This window comes from Mixophyes fleayi, chromosome 6 (assembly GCF_038048845.1).
Source record: "Mixophyes fleayi isolate aMixFle1 chromosome 6, aMixFle1.hap1, whole genome shotgun sequence".
NCBI lineage: Eukaryota > Metazoa > Chordata > Amphibia > Anura > Limnodynastidae > Mixophyes > Mixophyes fleayi.
The window spans coordinates 222,275,746-222,296,919 of NC_134407.1; the positions used below are offsets into that span (position 1 = coordinate 222,275,746).

The 21,174-nt window shown below is 48.2% G+C and overlaps 1 protein-coding gene across 1 annotated transcript; it reads left to right on the forward strand.

Annotated features, from left to right (window-relative positions):
* The first annotated feature begins 3,073 nt into the window (after positions 1–3,073).
* On the forward strand, positions 3,074–20,182 carry LOC142095504 (uncharacterized). Its single transcript, XM_075178448.1, has 3 exons — positions 3,074–3,842; positions 5,962–10,671; positions 11,516–20,182. Exons 1-3 carry the CDS (start codon positions 3,074–3,076, stop codon positions 20,092–20,094), a joined length of 14,058 nt encoding a protein of 4,685 aa, XP_075034549.1. The 3' UTR covers positions 20,095–20,182.
* The last annotated feature ends 992 nt before the right edge of the window (positions 20,183–21,174 follow it).

Below are 21,174 nucleotides of genomic sequence, written 5' to 3' on the forward strand. Positions count from 1 at the left end.
TCTGATCTAGTACTGGACTTATCCCTCCTCTTTTTAACATGCAATCGCCCTTTCTTTCTATCTTTATCTATTTCCCATTTCTTTCATCCTCTATCTTTATTTATGTTCTTTTTCCTCTGTCGTAGTGCACTGGTATAGATATAGCTTGTTCTTACTAGCAACTGTTTTTGTTTGATAAATTGTAATACAAAATATATTATACAATACATAGGTCACCATTGAATTGTTTAGCATGGATGACGGTACTGTATATATTTTGTTATTATACAGGTGTCACTTTGTGGGACCAACAAGCATTGAGAGATAATGTGGCATCAACACCTAAACCAAAGACATCATTTGAATTTATATCTTCAGACACTGTTTCTGATAAATCATCAGCTCTAAATATGACAGGATCTTTGAAAGCCAGTTTCATCTCTGGTCTGATAGAAGTCGGTGGATCTGCAAGTTACCTTAATGACACCAAGACATCTAACAACCAAGTCAGAGTCACTCTAAAATACTCAAGAACCACAAGGTTTGACCAGCTGAGTATGGACCATCTAGGAGTCCAGAACATGACTTACCATGATGTGTTTGACAAAGGGACGGCCACTCATGTGGTCACTGGGGTGCTCAGGCTTTCTTTATATTTGATCGTGAGGTGACTACATCAGAAAAAAAACAGGATATACAAGGAAATCTCCAGGTCATTATTGAAAAAATAGTTTCAATTGAAGGAGAAGGAGAACTGAACATGAATGATAAAGATAAGGAAGATGTTAGAAAATTTAGCTGTAAGTTTCATGGAGACTTTGCTCTGGAGAGAAATCCGGTCACATATGAAGATGCCATAAAAATTTATACTGATCTCCCAAATCTACTAGGAGAGAATGGGGAGAAGGCCGTACCTGTGAAAGTCTGGCTGTATCCACTGAGCAAACTAGACAGTAAAGCTGCCCAGCTGGTTCGAGAAATTAGTGCAAATCTTGTATTCAAGACAGAACACATAATACAGCAAATGGTAGACGTTACCATACAGTGTAATGATCTGATGAAGCATCCGGCTGCAGAGACCTTTCCGGACATCAAGAGTAAAGTCATCCAGTTCAGAGAGCAGTGTGAGCAATTTACACTCACATTTCAGAAGCAACTTGCACAAACCTTACCCTCTATTCGTGGGGGGGGATTAGAGGAAGCTGCACTTGGAGACATTTTACTTACCATAAAACAATCTCCATTTGAAAATCTTCATATTACAAAGTTTTTGAGCAAAAGACAACAAGAGATGGATAATGTGAGTTCCTATCTGCAAGTGCTGCCCAATATAAACACATTACCATCCGAGAGTGAAGTAAACAGACTAATATTTGACCCAATGATTGAATATGTCGTGTGCTATAATTTTACATCATTAAATGAAGAGGATACATATCTATCTGATATATGCGATTGGTTCCAGACTCCTAAACAAACTGTCTATAAGAGTAAAAAGATCTCACCATGGTTCAATGACAAAGATGTCTCTAAAAGGGCCAGGAAAGATGTGAGAGCGTTTCAAGAAATTGCTGAAGTCAATGTATCCAGAGAAGAGACCCGATTCATTATCTCATCTGTCCCAGATCAATGTAACCCAGGAGTTTCTATCTATCTGTATGAAGATGGGGATTTGGTGAGTACAACGTTTGAGCCTCCAACTAAACCTAATCTCCCAGTTATCAGCGGTAGGACACATGATAGTATGGATCTCATCCTCAATCCTGCAGACTATGGGAAAGAGTTTATAGAAGGATACAGCATACAGTATAGATCTGCTGAGGAGGAGACCTGGACCACTTGTATAACAAAGGATAACAATGAGAAGATCACAATTACAGGATTAAAGCCTAATACAAAGTATCAGTTCAGACACTCTGCAGTGTGTAAACCAGGACTCAGTGCAACCAGTGATGTTACAGAAGATGAGAGAACCCTTCCCACTAGTCCACCTGAAGTCATACAAGTCACTGCTGAACCATACTTCCTTGTATTACATATTAAAGAACCGACTATTATTGGAGATGGAGCCACAATACAGGAGTATAAAGTTGACTACAAGGTGGAGGCTGAAGACCAAACAGGGGGGTGGTTGGAAAATAGATCAGGAAAGAAAATAGAAACTTGTATTATTGAGCAGTTAAATCCAATGACATCCTACATAATACGTGTGTCGGCCATATGTGGTGACTCTGGGGTCAGTGCTCCAAGTGATGAGATTGTAGTTATGACAAAAGAAAAATCCTCTAATCTAAAACATAGAGTCATCCAACAAAATAGTGTTCTAATAAAGGAAATTGCAATAGGAAAACCTTCTGTGTATCATCTAAATACAGATATTTGTAAATATGGATGCCATAAGTACAACTTTGGAAAAGAAAACCTTCATATGACTAATAAAGTGATTCTATTAATAGGAGCTACTGGATCAGGAAAAACAACACTGATCAATGGAATGGCCAACTACATCCTGGGTGTGGAATGGAAAGATGACTTTAGGTTCAAACTTGTACATGAAGTTACAGATAAATCTCAAGCTCACAGCCAAACCTCTGGAGTTACAGTCTACAAGATGAATCATGAAAGTGGGTACCAAATCCCCTATTCCATCACCTTGATAGATACACCAGGATTTGGAGGCACCAGAGGAAAAGAACAGGACAAGAAGATCACAGAGGACATTCATGCATTTTTTCCAGTGACAATGGCATTGATCAGATCAATGCTGTGTGCTTTGTAGTTCAGGCTTCATTTGCTCGGCTGACACCCACCCAGAAATATATATTTAATTCTGTTTTTTCTATCTTTGGAAAAGACATCAAAGACAACATATTTATTCTCATCAACTTCTCAGATGGGGAGATACCTCCAGTATTACAGGGTATTAAGGATGCTGACATCCCCTGCACTCTGGACAGTAATGGTGACCCCATTTACTTCAAGTTCAACAACTCAGCTCTATTTGCCAACAATAAGGCGAGTAACATGAGTTTTAATGAAATGTTCTGGAACATGGGGGTAGAGTATGAAAACATTTTTCAGTGATCTGAGTAAAATGGAACCCAAAAATCTGACGTTGACCAAGGAAGTCCTCAGGGAACGGACAAAGCTTCAGATGACTCTGCAGTCCTTACAGCCACAGATAGAGACTGGACTAATAAAACTGGATGAAATAAGGAAAACACAGGAAGCTCTGCAGCAGAATAAAGCAAATAAAGACTTTGAGTATGAGGTAACTATAACTGTTCCAGAAAGGAGAGAGGTAAATAACAACAAAACAAACTGCTCAAAGTGCAAATTTACATGTGAGAATATCTGTACAATGCGTTATGGCAGTATGAAGATGTGTGCTGCTATTCAGAATGGACACTGTACACAATGCCCAGGTAAATGTGCCTGGAGTGATCATACCAACGAAAGATATAAGTGGGAATATGTGACTAAAAAAGAGAAAAGATCCTATGATCAGCTGAAAAGAAATTGGGAAGCAGCTTTTGGAGAGGTGATGACTGTAGAAAAGATGGCCAAAAAACTAAAAGAGGAATATGACCTTGTGACAGAAACAGTTCTTCGTCTCATTCATAAATCCTCTCAGAGTCTGAAGCATCTCGGTGAAATCGCTCTAAGACCAAACCCACTATCAGTAAAAAAATACATTGATCTGATTATACAGAGTGAGGAACAAGAAGCCAGACAAGGATATCAGGAGAGAATCAAGTCACTGACGGAGATCAGAGAGCAGGAGGAGATATTAGAGAAGATCCAGAAGATGGATAACGATAATGAAAGGAATGTGGTGCGTTCCTTCTTTAAATTGTATACAAGTAACGTACACTGATTTACCTATGGAGCAAACTACAAGAAGCAGCACTGAATAAGCGCATAATAGGAGAAGATACCAGTAAGATGTGGTCATACGGGTGTATAGTACAGACCACTACACTCTCATATACAGGGAAGACGTCATTTTATCACCAGATCTATGGTGTCACATATTTACTATATAAACTGATTCATTACATTGTCTTCTTCCTATTTCTAGACTGTTTTTTTTTTAAAAAAAACACTTTAATATGTTATATAGTAGAAAGGATTTTTTCTAATGTGTGCTATTTTTTCTGATACCTCTAATGTTTTATTAAATGATATTCATCATAATATTGACCATAACACACATTTAAAACCTCTGGAGGTAGACATTGCCACTCTTTGTATCTACATTATCAGGTAAAACCTCTGGAAGTAGACATTGCCGCTATTTGTATTTACAGTACCAGGTAAAACCTCTGGAGGTAGACAGTGTTGCTATTTGTATCTACATTATCAGGTAAAACCTCTGGAGGTAGACAGTGTTGCTATTTGTATCTACAGTATCAGGTAAAACCTCTGGAGGTAGACAGTGTCGCTATTTGTATCTACAGCAGACACAATGGTCGGTAGTCAGTAAAGTCTCCCAGCTGGATCAGTACAAACATCTGCACCAGATTTATCAGACACAGAATCCATCTGTAATGGGGGATTTTCCTTTATTATATCTGATTGAATCATTTGCATGAGATTTGCCCATTTTTTTCAGTTGGGAGACTTTAGTAAATAACACCATTGTATTAATGCTGCTGTGATACAGATAACACAAAGAAAATAGCTGCTGGAGATGTCTTTAAAATGTTTAATTACACTATATAATAAAAATAGTTGGCATACAATTATCATATAAAGAATAACTGGGATTAGCTACAGTTGGATAAATTAATCTACCTTGCATTAAGTGGTAGTAAAGTGCTAAAACAGAACATCACCTATGGCAGCCAAATGCATTTATTGAGCAATAGCTAGTTGCCCTGCAGGCAAACATGTTTCTATTTGCACTCATTACAGAACAACATGGTCAGCTAGGCTGCAAATTCTGCACAAAGCTCTAACCCAGCCCCTAAACGTCACTCTATGTCTTAGCCCCTCCTACAATTCCAAAGTGCAAATTCATAAATCACTGATGATAGTCTGATCTTTTAAGTAACTAGGGGCCTGATTCATTAAGGATCTTAGCTTGAGAAACTTCTTATTTCAGTCTCCTGGACAAAACCATGTTACAATGCAAGGGGTGCAAATTAGTAATCTGTTTTGCACATAAGTTAAATACTGACTGTTTTTTCATGTAGCACACAAATACTTGATAGCTGATTTCTACACTGAAATTTAAAGTTGATATCTGTGTGCTACATGAAAAAAACAGTCAGTATTTAACTCATGTGCGAAACAGAACACTAATTTGCACCCCTTGCATTGTAACATGGTTTTGTCCAGGAGACTAAAATAAGAAGTTTCTCAAGTTGAGATCCTTAATGAATCAGGCCCTGAATTCTCTGACATTACTGACTCCTGCCATACCCACAAAGGCCACTAGATGTCACTCTGCACCATTAGAAGATTCCATAGAATTTGGTAAAATATTTAATTGACATAATGGACTAAACCTAAGTTACCTGTGTTTAGAAAAATGGACCTCGGTAAGAACACTGTTGTATTATATATTTTACCAGTGATCATGGATCTTTCAATCCCTTGCAAAAACAATTACTTTGATCACTAGTATGTAAATGCTGCCTTGTTGAAGCTAAGACACTCATCTTGGGGTTCAGTAATCATTCTCAACAATAGCTGTTCTATCTCATTTTTATGATTACATGTTTTCTTATCAATATTTTTATTTTAGCAGAACTGACTTTTCAACTATTGTTTTATGCTGGATACATTTTTTTAAAGAAAATCTTTTTTGGTGATAATAACATCACTTATACTTTATACTAATTTCACCACATCAAGTGAGACATCTCCAGTCCAGTTATAACTGCATTCTGAGGTTGGTACTTGTGATGCAGAGGAAAGAACATCCAGCGCATCTCACATCCAGCACATCTCACATCCAGCCCACCTCACATCCAGCACATCTCACATTCATCATACCTCACATCCATCATACCTCACATCCATCATACCTCACATCCATCATACCTCACATCCATCATACCTCACATCCAGCACATCTCACATCCAGCACATCTCACATCCAGCACACCTCACATCCAGCACATCTCACATCCAGCACATCTCACATCCAGCACATCTCACATCCAGCACATCTCACATCCAGCACATCTCACATCCAGCACATCTCACATCCAGCGCATCTCACATCCAGCACTCCTCACATCCAGCACATCTCACATCCAGCACATCTCACATCCAGCACATCTCGAATCCAGCACATCTCACATCCAGCACATCTCACATCCAGCACATCTCACATCCAGCGCATCTCACATCCAGCACACCTCACATCCAGCACACCTCACATCCAGCACATCTCACATCCAGCACATCTCACATCCAGCACATCTCATATCCAGCACACCTCACATCCAGCACATCTCACATCCAGCACACCTCACATCCAGCACATCTCACATCCAGCACATCTCATATCCAGCACACCTCACATCCAGCACATCTCACATCCAGCACATCTCACATCCAGCACATCTCACATCCAGCACATCTCACATCCAGCACATCTCACATCCAGCACACCTCACATCCAGCACATCTCACATCCAGCACATCTCACATCCAGCTCACCTCACATCCAGCACATCTCACATCCAGCACATCTCACATCCAGCACATCTCACATCCAGCACATCTCACATCCAGCACATCTCACATCCAGCACATCTCACATCCAGCACACCTCACATCCAGCACATATCACATCCAGCACACCTCACATCCAGCGCATCTCACATCCAGCACATCTCACATCCAGCACATATCACATCCTGCACATCTCACATCCAGCACATCTCACATCCAGCACATCTCACATCCAGCACATCTCACATCCAGCACACCTCACATCCAGCACATCTCACATCCAGCACATCTCACATCCAGCACATCTCACATCCTGCACATCTCACATCCAGCACATCTCACATCCAGCGCATCTCACATCCAGCGCACCTCCCATCCAGCACATCACACATCCAGCACACCTCACATCCAGCACACATCACATCCAGCACATCTCACATCCAGCACATCTCACATCCAGCACATCTCACATCCAGCACATCTCACATCCAGCACACCTCACATCCAGCACATATCACATCCAGCACACCTCACATCCAGCGCATCTCACATCCAGCACATCTCACATCCAGCACATATCACATCCTGCACATCTCACATCCAGCACATCTCACATCCAGCACATCTCACATCCAGCACATCTCACATCCAGCACACCTCACATCCAGCACATCTCACATCCAGCACATCTCACATCCAGCACATATCACATCCTGCACATCTCACATCCAGCACATCTCACATCCAGCACATCTCACATCCAGCACATCTCACATCCAGCGCATCTCACATCCAGCGCACCTCACATCCAGCACATCACACATCCAGCACACCTCACATCCAGCACATCTCACATCCAGCGCACCTCACATCCAGCACATCACACATCCAGCACACCTCACATCCAGCACATCACACATCCAGCACACCTCACATCCAGCACACATCACATCCAGCACATCTCACATCCAGCACATCTCACATCCAGCACACCTCACATCCAGCACATCTCACATCCAGCACACCTCACATCCAGCACACCTCACATCCAGCACATCTCACATCCAGCACACCTCACATCCAGCACACCTCACATCCAGCACATCTCACATCCAGCACATCTCACATCCAGCACATCTTACATCCAGCACACCTCACATCCAGCACATCTCACATCCAGCACATCTCACATCCAGCACATCTCACATCCAGCACACCTCACATCCAGCACACCTCACATCCAGCACATCTCACATCCAGCACACCACACATCCAGCACATCTCACAACCAGCACATCTCACATCCAGCACATCTCACATCCAGCACATCTCACATCCAGCACATCTCACATCCAGCACATCTCACATCCAGCACACCTCACATCCAGCACATCTCACATCCAGCACATCTCACATCCAGCACATCTCACATCTCACATCCAGCACATCTCACATCCAGCACACCTCACATCCAGCAAACCTCACATCCAGCACATCTCACATCCAGCACATCTCACATCCAGCACATCTCACATCCAGCACATCTCACATCCAGCACATCTCACATCCAGCACATCTCACATCCAGCACATCTCACATCCAGCACACCTCACATCCAGCACATCTCACATCCAGCACATCTCACATCCAGCACATCTCACATCTCACATCCAGCACATCTCACATCCAGCACACCTCACATCCAGCAAACCTCACATCCAGCACATCTCACATCCAGCACATCTCACATCCAGCACATCTCACATCCAGCACACCTCACATCCAGCACATCTCACATCCAGCACACATCACATCCAGCACATCTCACATCCAGCACATCTCACATCCAGCACATCTCACATCCAGCACATCTCACATCCAGCACATCTCACATCCAGCTCACCTCTCATCCAGCACATCTCACATTCAGCACATCTCACATCCAGCACATCTCACATCCAGCACACCTCACATCCAGCACATCTCACATCCAGCACATCTCACATCCAGCACATCTCACATCCAGCACATCTCACATCCAGCACATCTCACATCCAGCACATCTCACATCCAGCACACCTCTCATCCAGCACATCTCACATCCAGCACATCTCACATCAAGCACATCTCACATCCAGCACACCTCACATCCAGCACATCTCACATCCAGCACATCTCACATCCAGCACATCTCACATCCAGCAAACCTCACATCCAGCACACCTCACATCCAGCACATCTCACATCCAGCACATATCACATCCAGCGCATCTCACATCCAGCACACCTCACATCCAACACATCTCACATCCAGCACCTCTCATCCAGCACATCTCACATCCAGCGCACCTCACATCCAGCGCATCTCACATCCAGCACATCTCACATCCAGCACATCTCACATCCAGCACATCTCACATCCAGCAAACCTCACATCCAGCACATATCACATCCAGCACACCTCACATCCAGCGCATCTCACATCCAGCACATCTCACATCCAGCACATATCACATCCTGCACATCTCACATCCAGCACATCTCACATCCAGCACATCTCACATCCAGCACATCTCACATCCAGCACATCTCACATCCAGCACACCTCACATCCAGCACATCTCACATCCAGCACATCTCACATCCAGCACATCTCACATCTCACATCCAGCACATCTCACATCCAGTACACCTCACATCCAGCAAACCTCACATCCAGCACATCTCACATCCAGCACATCTCACATCCAGCACATCTCACATCCAGCACACCTCACATCCAGCACATCTCACATCCAGCACACATCACATCCAGCACATCTCACATCCAGCACATCTCACATCCAGCACATCTCACATCCAGCACATCTCACATCCAGCACATCTCACATCCAGCTCACCTCTCATCCAGCACATCTCACATCCAGCACATCTCACATCCAGCACATCTCACATCCAGCACACCTCACATCCAGCACATCTCACATCCAGCACATCTCACATCCAGCACATCTCACATCCAGCACATCTCACATCCAGCACATCTCGCATCCAGCACATCTCACATCCAGCACATCTCACATCCAGCACACCTCTCATCCAGCACATCTCACATCCAGCACATCTCACATCCAGCACATCTCACATCCAGCACACCTCACATCCAGCACATCTCACATCCAGCACATCTCACATCCAGCACATCTCACATCCAGAAAACCTCACATCCAGCACACCTCACATCCAGCACATCTCACATCCAGCACATATCACATCCAGCGCATCTCACATCCAGCACACCTCACATCCAGCACATCTCACATCCAGCACCTCTCATCCAGCGCATCTCACATCCAGCGCACCTCACATCCAGCGCATCTCACATCCAGCACACCTCACATCCAGCACACCTCACATCCAGCACACCTCACATCCAGCACATCTCACATCCAGCACACCTCACATCCAGCACATCTCACATCCAGCACATCTCACATCCAGCGCACCTCACATCCAGCGCACCTCACATCCAGCACACCTCACATCCAGCACACATCACATCCAGCACATCTCACATCCAGCACATCTCACATCCAGCACACCTCACATCCAGCACATCTCACATCCAGCAAACCTCACATCCAGCACACCTCACATCCAGCACATCTCACATCCAGCACACCTCACATCCAGCACACCTCACATCCAGCACATCTCACATCCAGCACATCTCACATCCAGCACATCTTACATCCAGCACACCTCACATCCAGCACATCTCACATCCAGCACATCTCACATCCAGCACATCTCACATCCAGCACACCTCACATCCAGCACACCTCACATCCAGCACATCTCACATCCAGCACACCACACATCCAGCACATCTCACAACCAGCACATCTCACATCCAGCACATCTCACATCCAGCACATCTCACATCCAGCACATCTCACATCCAACACATCTTACATCCAGCACATCTCACATCCAGCACACCTCACATCCAGCACATCTCACATCCAGCACATCTCACATCCAGCACATCTCACATCTCACATCCAGCACATCTCACATCCAGCACACCTCACATCCAGCACATCTCACATCCAGCACATCTCACATCCAGCACATCTCACATCTCACATCCAGCACATCTCACATCCAGCACACCTCACATCCAGCAAACCACACATCCAGCACATCTCACATCCAGCACATCTCACATCCAGCACACCTCTCATCCAGCACATCTCACATCCAGCACATCTCACATCCAGCACATCTCACATCCAGCACATCTCACATCCAGCGCATCTCACATCCAGCACATCTCATATCCAGCACTCCTCACATCCAGCACACCTCACATCCAGCACATCTCACATCCAGCACACCTCACATCCAGCAAACCTCACATCCAGCACATCTCACATCCAGCACATCTCACATCCAGCACACCTCACATCCAGCACATCTCACATCCAGCACACATCACATCCAGCACACCTCACATCCAGCACATCTCACATCCAGCACATCTCACATCCAGCACACCTCACATCCAGCGCACCTCACATCCAGCTCACCTCACATCCAGCACACCTCACATCCAGCACACCTCACATCCAGCACATCTCACATCCAGCACATCTCACATCCAGCAAACCTCACATCCAGCACACCTCACATCCAGCACATCTCACATCCAGCACATCTCACATCAAGCACATCTCACATCCAGCACATCTCACATCCAGCACATCTCACATCCAGCACACCTCACATCCAGCACATCTCACATCCAGCCCACCTCACATCAAGCACATCTCACATCCAGCACACCTTACATCCAGCACATCTCACATCCAGCACATCTCACATCCAGCACACCTCACATCCAGCACATCTCACATCCAGTACACCTCACATCCAGCACATCTCACATCCAGCCCACCTCACATCCAGCACATCTCACATCCAGCACACCTTACATCCAGCACATCTCACATCCAGCTCACCTCACATCCAGCACACCTCACATCCAGCACACCTCACATCCAGCACCTCACATCCAGCACATCTCACATCCAGCTCACCTCACATCCAGCACACCTCACATCCAGCACATCTCACATTCAGCACATCTCACATCCAGCACACCTCACATCCAGCACATCTCACATCCAGCACACCTCACATCCAGCACATCTCACATCCAGCACATCTCACATCCAGCACATCTCACATCCAGCACATCTCACATCCAGCACATCTCACATCCAGCACATCTCACATCCAGCACACCTCACATCCAGCACATCTCACATCCAGCACACCTCACATCCAGCACATCTCACATCCAGCACATCTCACATCCAGCACACCTCACATCAAGCACATCTCACATCCAGCACATCTCACATCCAGCACATCTCACATCCAGCACACCTCACATCCAGCACCTCACATCCAGCACATCTCACATCCAGCTCACCTCACATCCAGCACACCTCACATCCAGCACACCTCACATCCAGCACCTCACATCCAGCACATCTCACATCCAGCTCACCTCACATCCAGCACACCTCACATCCAACACATCTCACATCCAGCACATCTCACATCCAGCACACCTCACATCCAGCACATCTCACATCCAGCACACCTCACATCCAGCACATCTCACATCCAGCACATCTCACATCCAGCACATCTCACATCCAGCACACATCACATCCAGCACACCTCACATCCAGCACCTCACATCCAGCACATCTCACATCCAGCTCACCTCACATCCAGCACACCTCACATCCAGCACATCTCACATCCAGCACACCTCACATCCAGCACACCTCACATCCAGCACCTCACATCCAGCACATCTCACATCCAGCTCACCTCACATCCAGCACACCTCACATCCAGCACACCTCACATCCAGCACCTCACATCCAGCACATCTCACATCCAGCTCACCTCACATCCAGCACACCTCACATCCAGCACACCTCACATCCAGCACCTCACATCCAGCACACCTCACATCCAGCACACCTCACATCCAGCACATCTCACATCCAGCACACCTCACATCCATCACTCCTCACATCCAGCACATCTCACATCCAGCACACCTCACATCCAGCGCATCTCACATCCAGCACATCTCACATCCAGCACCTCACATCCAGCACACCTCACATCCAGCGCATCTCACATCCAGCACATCTCACATCCAGCACATCTCACATCCAGCACATCTCACATCCAGCTCACATCACATCCAGCACATCTCACATCCAGCGCATCTCACATCCAGCACACCTCACATCCAGCACATCTCACATCCAGCGCACCTCACATCCAGCACATCTCACATCCAGCGCACCTCACATCCAGCACACCTCACATCCAGCACACCTCACATCCAGCACACCTCACATCCAGCACACCTCACATCCAGCACTCCTCACATCCAGCACATCTCACATCCAGCACACATCACATCCAGCACATCTCACATCCAGCGCACCTCACATCCAGCACATCTCACATCCAGCACATCTCACATCCAGCACATCTCACATCCAGCGCACCTCACATCCAGCACACCTCACATCCAGCACATCTCACATCCAGCGCACCTCACATCCAGCACATCACATCCAGCACATCACATCCAGCACTCCTCACATCCAGCACACCTCACATCCAGCGCATCACATCCAGCACACATCACATCCAGCACACCTCACATCCAGCACATCACATCCAGCACATCTCACATCCAGCACACCTCACATCCAGCACATCACATCCAGCACATCTCACATCCAGCACACATCACATCCAGCACATCTCACATCCAGCACACCTCACATCCAGCACACCTCACATCCAGCACATCACATCCAGCACATCTCACATGCAGCACACCTCACATCCAGCACATCACATCCAGCACATCTCACATCCAGCACACATCACATCCAGCACATCTCACATCCAGCACATCTCACATCCAGCACACCTCACATCCAGCACATCTCACATCCAGCACACCTCACATCCAGCACATCTCACATCCAGCACATCTCACATCCAGCACACCTCACATCCAGCACATCTCACATCCAGCACATCTCACATCCAGCACATCTCACATCCAGCACACCTCACATCCAGCACCTCACATCCAGCACATCTCACATCCAGCTCACCTCACATCCAGCACACCTCACATCCAGCACACCTCACATCCAGCACCTCACATCCAGCACATCTCACATCCAGCTCACCTCACATCCAGCACACCTCACATCCAACACATCTCACATCCAGCACATCTCACATCCAGCACACCTCACATCCAGCACATCTCACATCCAGCACACCTCACATCCAGCACATCTCACATCCAGCACATCTCACATCCAGCACATCTCACATCCAGCACACATCACATCCAGCACACCTCACATCCAGCACCTCACATCCAGCACATCTCACATCCAGCTCACCTCACATCCAGCACACCTCACATCCAGCACATCTCACATCCAGCACACCTCACATCCAGCACACCTCACATCCAGCACCTCACATCCAGCACATCTCACATCCAGCTCACCTCACATCCAGCACACCTCACATCCAGCACACCTCACATCCAGCACCTCACATCCAGCACATCTCACATCCAGCTCACCTCACATCCAGCACACCTCACATCCAGCACACCTCACATCCAGCACCTCACATCCAGCACACCTCACATCCAGCACACCTCACATCCAGCACATCTCACATCCAGCACACCTCACATCCATCACTCCTCACATCCAGCACATCTCACATCCAGCACACCTCACATCCAGCGCATCTCACATCCAGCACATCTCACATCCAGCACCTCACATCCAGCACACCTCACATCCAGCGCATCTCACATCCAGCACATCTCACATCCAGCACATCTCACATCCAGCACATCTCACATCCAGCTCACATCACATCCAGCACATCTCACATCCAGCGCATCTCACATCCAGCACACCTCACATCCAGCACATCTCACATCCAGCGCACCTCACATCCAGCACATCTCACATCCAGCGCACCTCACATCCAGCACACCTCACATCCAGCACACCTCACATCCAGCACACCTCACATCCAGCACACCTCACATCCAGCACTCCTCACATCCAGCACATCTCACATCCAGCACACATCACATCCAGCACATCTCACATCCAGCGCACCTCACATCCAGCACATCTCACATCCAGCACATCTCACATCCAGCGCACCTCACATCCAGCACACCTCACATCCAGCACATCTCACATCCAGCGCACCTCACATCCAGCACATCACATCCAGCACATCACATCCAGCACTCCTCACATCCAGCACACCTCACATCCAGCGCATCACATCCAGCACACATCACATCCAGCACACCTCACATCCAGCACATCACATCCAGCACATCTCACATCCAGCACACCTCACATCCAGCACATCACATCCAGCACATCTCACATCCAGCACATCTCACATCCAGCACACCTCACATCCAGCACACATCACATCCAGCACATCTCACATCCAGCACACCTCACATCCAGCACACCTCACATCCAGCACATCACATCCAGCACATCTCACATGCAGCACACCTCACATCCAGCACATCACATCCAGCACATCTCACATCCAGCACACATCACATCCAGCACATCTCACATCCAGCACATCTCACATCCAGCACACCTCACATCCAGCACATCTCACATCCAGCACATCTCACATCCAGCACATCTCACATCCAGCGCACCTCACATCCAGCACATCTCACATCCAGCACATCTCACATTCATCATACCTCACATCCAGCACACCTCACATCCAGCACACCTCACATCCATCACATCTCACATCCAGCACACCTCACATCCAGCACACCTCACATCCAGCGCACCTCACATCCAGCACATCACATCCAGCACACATCACATCCAGCACACCTCACATCCAGCACATCACATCCAGCACACATCACATCTAGCACATCTCACATCCAGCACATCTCACATCCAGCACATCTCACATCCAGCACATCTCACATCCAGCACATCTCACATCCAGCACATCTCACATCCAGCACACATCACATCTAGCACATCTCACATCCAGCACATCTCACATCCAGCACATCTCACATCCAGCACACATCACATCCAGCACATATCACATCCAGCACATCTCACATCCAGCACATCTCACATCCAGCACATCTCACATCCAGCACATATCACATCCAGCACATCTCACATCAAGCACATCTCACATCCAGCACATCTCACATCCAGCACATCTCACATTCATCATACCTCACATCCAGCACACATCACATCCATCATACCTCACATCCAGCACATCTCACATCCAGCACATCTCACATTCATCACACCTCACATCCAGCACACCTCACATCCAGCACACCTCACATCCAGCACACCTCACATCCAGCACTCCTCACATCCAGCACACCTCACATCCAGCACACCTCACATCCAGCACACATCACATCAAGCACACCTCACATCCAGCACATCTCACATCCAGCACACCTCACATCCAGCACATCTCACATCCAGCACACCTCACATCCAGCACATCTCACATCCAGCACATCTCACATCCAGCACACCTCACATCCAGCACATCTCACATCCAGCACATCTCACATCCAGCACATCTCACATCCAGCACACCTCACATCCAGCACCTCACATCCAGCACATCTCACATCCAGCTCACCTCACATCCAGCACACCTCACATCCAGCACACCTCACATCCAGCACCTCACATCCAGCACATCTCACATCCAGCTCACCTCACATCCAGCACACCTCACATCCAACACATCTCACATCCAGCACATCTCACATCCAGCACACCTCACATCCAGCACATCTCACATCCAGCACACCTCACATCCAGCACATCTCACATCCAGCACATCTCACATCCAGCACATCTCACATCCAGCACACATCACATCCAGCACACCTCACATCCAGCACCTCACATCCAGCACATCTCACATCCAGCTCACCTCACATCCAGCACACCTCACATCCAGCACATCTCACATCCAGCACACCTCACATCCAGCACACCTCACATCCAGCACCTCACATCCAGCACATCTCACATCCAGCTCACCTCACATCCAGCACACCTCACATCCAGCACACCTCACATCCAGCACCTCACATCCAGCACATCTCACATCCAGCTCACCTCACATCCAGCACACCTCACATCCAGCACACCTCACATCCAGCACCTCACATCCAGCACACCTCACATCCAGCACACCTCACATCCAGCACATCTCACATCCAGCACACCTCACATCCATCACTCCTCACATCCAGCACATCTCACATCCAGCACACCTCACATCCAGCGCATCTCACATCCAGCACATCTCACATCCAGCACCTCACATCCAGCACACCTCACATCCAGCGCATCTCACATCCAGCACATCTCACATCCAGCACATCTCACATCCAGCACATCTCACATCCAGCTCACATCACATCCAGCACATCTCACATCCAGCGCATCTCACATCCAGCACACCTCACATCCAGCACATCTCACATCCAGCGCACCTCACATCCAGCACATCTCACATCCAGCGCACCTCACATCCAGCACACCTCACATCCAGCACACCTCACATCCAGCACACCTCACATCCAGCACACCTCACATCCAGCACTCCTCACATCCAGCACATCTCACATCCAGCACACATCACATCCAGCACATCTCACATCCAGCGCACCTCACATCCAGCACATCTCACATCCAGCACATCTCACATCCAGCACATCTCACATCCAGCGCACCTCACATCCAGCACACCTCACATCCAGCACATCTCACATCCAGCGCACCTCACATCCAGCACATCACATCCAGCACATCACATCCAGCACTCCTCACATCCAGCACACCTCACATCCAGCGCATCACATCCAGCACACATCACATCCAGCACACCTCACATCCAGCACATCACATCCAGCACATCTCACATCCAGCACACCTCACATCCAGCACATCACATCCAGCACATCTCACATCCAGCACACATCACATCCAGCACATCTCACATCCAGCACACCTCACATCCAGCACACCTCACATCCAGCACATCACATCCAGCACATCTCACATGCAGCACACCTCACATCCAGCACATCACATCCAGCACATCTCACATCCAGCACACATCACATCCAGCACATCTCACATCCAGCACATCTCACATCCAGCACACCTCACATCCAGCACATCTCACATCCAGCACACCTCACATCCAGCACATCTCACATCCAGCACATCTCACATCCAGCACACCTCACATCCAGCACATCTCACATCCAGCACATCTCACATCCAGCACATCTCACATCCAGCACACCTCACATCCAGCACCTCACATCCAGCACATCTCACATCCAGCTCACCTCACATCCAGCACACCTCACATCCAGCACACCTCACATCCAGCACCTCACATCCAGCACATCTCACATCCAGCTCACCTCACATCCAGCACACCTCACATCCAACACATCTCACATCCAGCACATCTCACATCCAGCACACCTCACATCCAGCACATCTCACATCCAGCACACCTCACATCCAGCACATCTCACATCCAGCACATCTCACATCCAGCACATCTCACATCCAGCACACATCACATCCAGCACACCTCACATCCAGCACCTCACATCCAGCACATCTCACATCCAGCTCACCTCACATCCAGCACACCTCACATCCAGCACATCTCACATCCAGCACACCTCACATCCAGCACACCTCACATCCAGCACCTCACATCCAGCACATCTCACATCCAGCTCACCTCACATCCAGCACACCTCACATCCAGCACACCTCACATCCAGCACCTCACATCCAGCACATCTCACATCCAGCTCACCTCACATCCAGCACACCTCACATCCAGCACACCTCACATCCAGCACCTCACATCCAGCACACCTCACATCCAGCACACCTCACATCCAGCACATCTCACATCCAGCACACCTCACATCCATCACTCCTCACATCCAGCACATCTCACATCCAGCACACCTCACATCCAGCGCATCTCACATCCAGCACATCTCACATCCAGCACCTCACATCCAGCACACCTCACATCCAGCGCATCTCACATCCAGCACATCTCACATCCAGCACATCTCACATCCAGCACATCTCACATCCAGCTCACATCACATCCAGCACATCTCACATCCAGCGCATCTCACATCCAGCACACCTCACATCCAGCACATCTCACATCCAGCGCACCTCACATCCAGCACATCTCACATCCAGCGCACCTCACATCCAGCACACCTCACATCCAGCACACCTCACATCCAGCACACCTCACATCCAGCACACCTCACATCCAGCACTCCTCACATCCAGCACATCTCACATCCAGCACACATCACATCCAGCACATCTCACATCCAGCGCACCTCACATCCAGCACATCTCACATCCAGCACATCTCACATCCAGCGCACCTCACATCCAGCACACCTCACATCCAGCACATCTCACATCCAGCGCACCTCACATCCAGCACATCACATCCAGCACATCACATCCAGCACTCCTCACATCCAGCACACCTCACATCCAGCGCATCACATCCAGCACACATCACATCCAGCACACCTCACATCCAGCACATCACATCCAGCACATCTCACATCCAGCACACCTCACATCCAGCACATCACATCCAGCACATCTCACATCCAGCACATCTCACATCCAGCACACCTCACATCCAGCACACATCACATCCAGCACATCTCACATCCAGCACACCTCACATCCAGCACACCTCACATCCAGCACATCACATCCAGCACATCTCACATGCAGCACACCTCACATCCAGCACATCACATCCAGCACATCTCACATCCAGCACACATCACATCCAGCACATCTCACATCCAGCACATCTCACATCCAGCACACCTCACATCCAGCACATCTCACATCCAGCACATCTCACATCCAGCACATCTCACATCCAGCGCACCTCACATCCAGCACATCTCACATCCAGCACATCTCACATTCATCATACCTCACATCCAGCACACCTCACATCCAGCACACCTCACATCCATCACATCTCACATCCAGCACACCTCACATCCAGCACACCTCACATCCAGCGCACCTCACATCCAGCACATCACATCCAGCACACATCACATCCAGCACACCTCACATCCAGCACATCACATCCAGCACACATCACATCTAGCACATCTCACATCCAGCACATCTCACATCCAGCACATCTCACATCCAGCACATCTCACATCCAGCACATCTCACATCCAGCACATCTCACATCCAGCACACATCACATCTAGCACATCTCACATCCAGCACATCTCACATCCAGCACATCTCACATCCAGCACACATCACATCCAGCACATATCACATCCAGCACATCTCACATCCAGCACATCTCACATCCAGCACATCTCACATCCAGCACATATCACATCCAGCACATCTCACATCAAGCACATCTCACATCCAGCACATCTCACATCCAGCACATCTCACATTCATCATACCTCACATCCAGCACACATCACATCCATCATACCTCACATCCAGCACATCTCACATCCAGCACATCTCACATTCATCACACCTCACATCCAGCACACCTCACATCCAGCACACCTCACATCCAGCACACCTCACATCCAGCACTCCTCACATCCAGCACACCTCACATCCAGCACACCTCACATCCAGCACACATCACATCAAGCACACCTCACATCCAGCACATCTCACATCCAGCACATCTCACATCCAGCACATCTCACATCCAGCACATCTCACATCCAGCACATCTCACATCCAGCACACCTTACATCCAGCACACATCACATCCAGCACATATCACATCCAGCGCACCTCACATCCAGCACACCTCACATCCAGCACACCTCACATCCAGCACTCCTCACATCCAGCACACCTCACATCCAGCAAACCTCACATCCAGCACACCTCACATCCAGCACATCTCACATCCAGCACACCTCACATCCAGCACACATCACATCCAGCACACATCACATCCAGCGCACCTCACATCCAGCGCACCTCACATCCAGCACACCTCACATCCAGCACACATCACATCCAGCACATCCAGCACATCTGACATCCAGCACATCTCACATCCAGCACACCTCACATCCAGCACACCTCACATCCAGCACATCTCACATCCAGCACACCTCACATCCAGCACATCTCACATCCAGCACACATCACATCCAGCACTTCTCATATCCAGCACATCTCACATCCA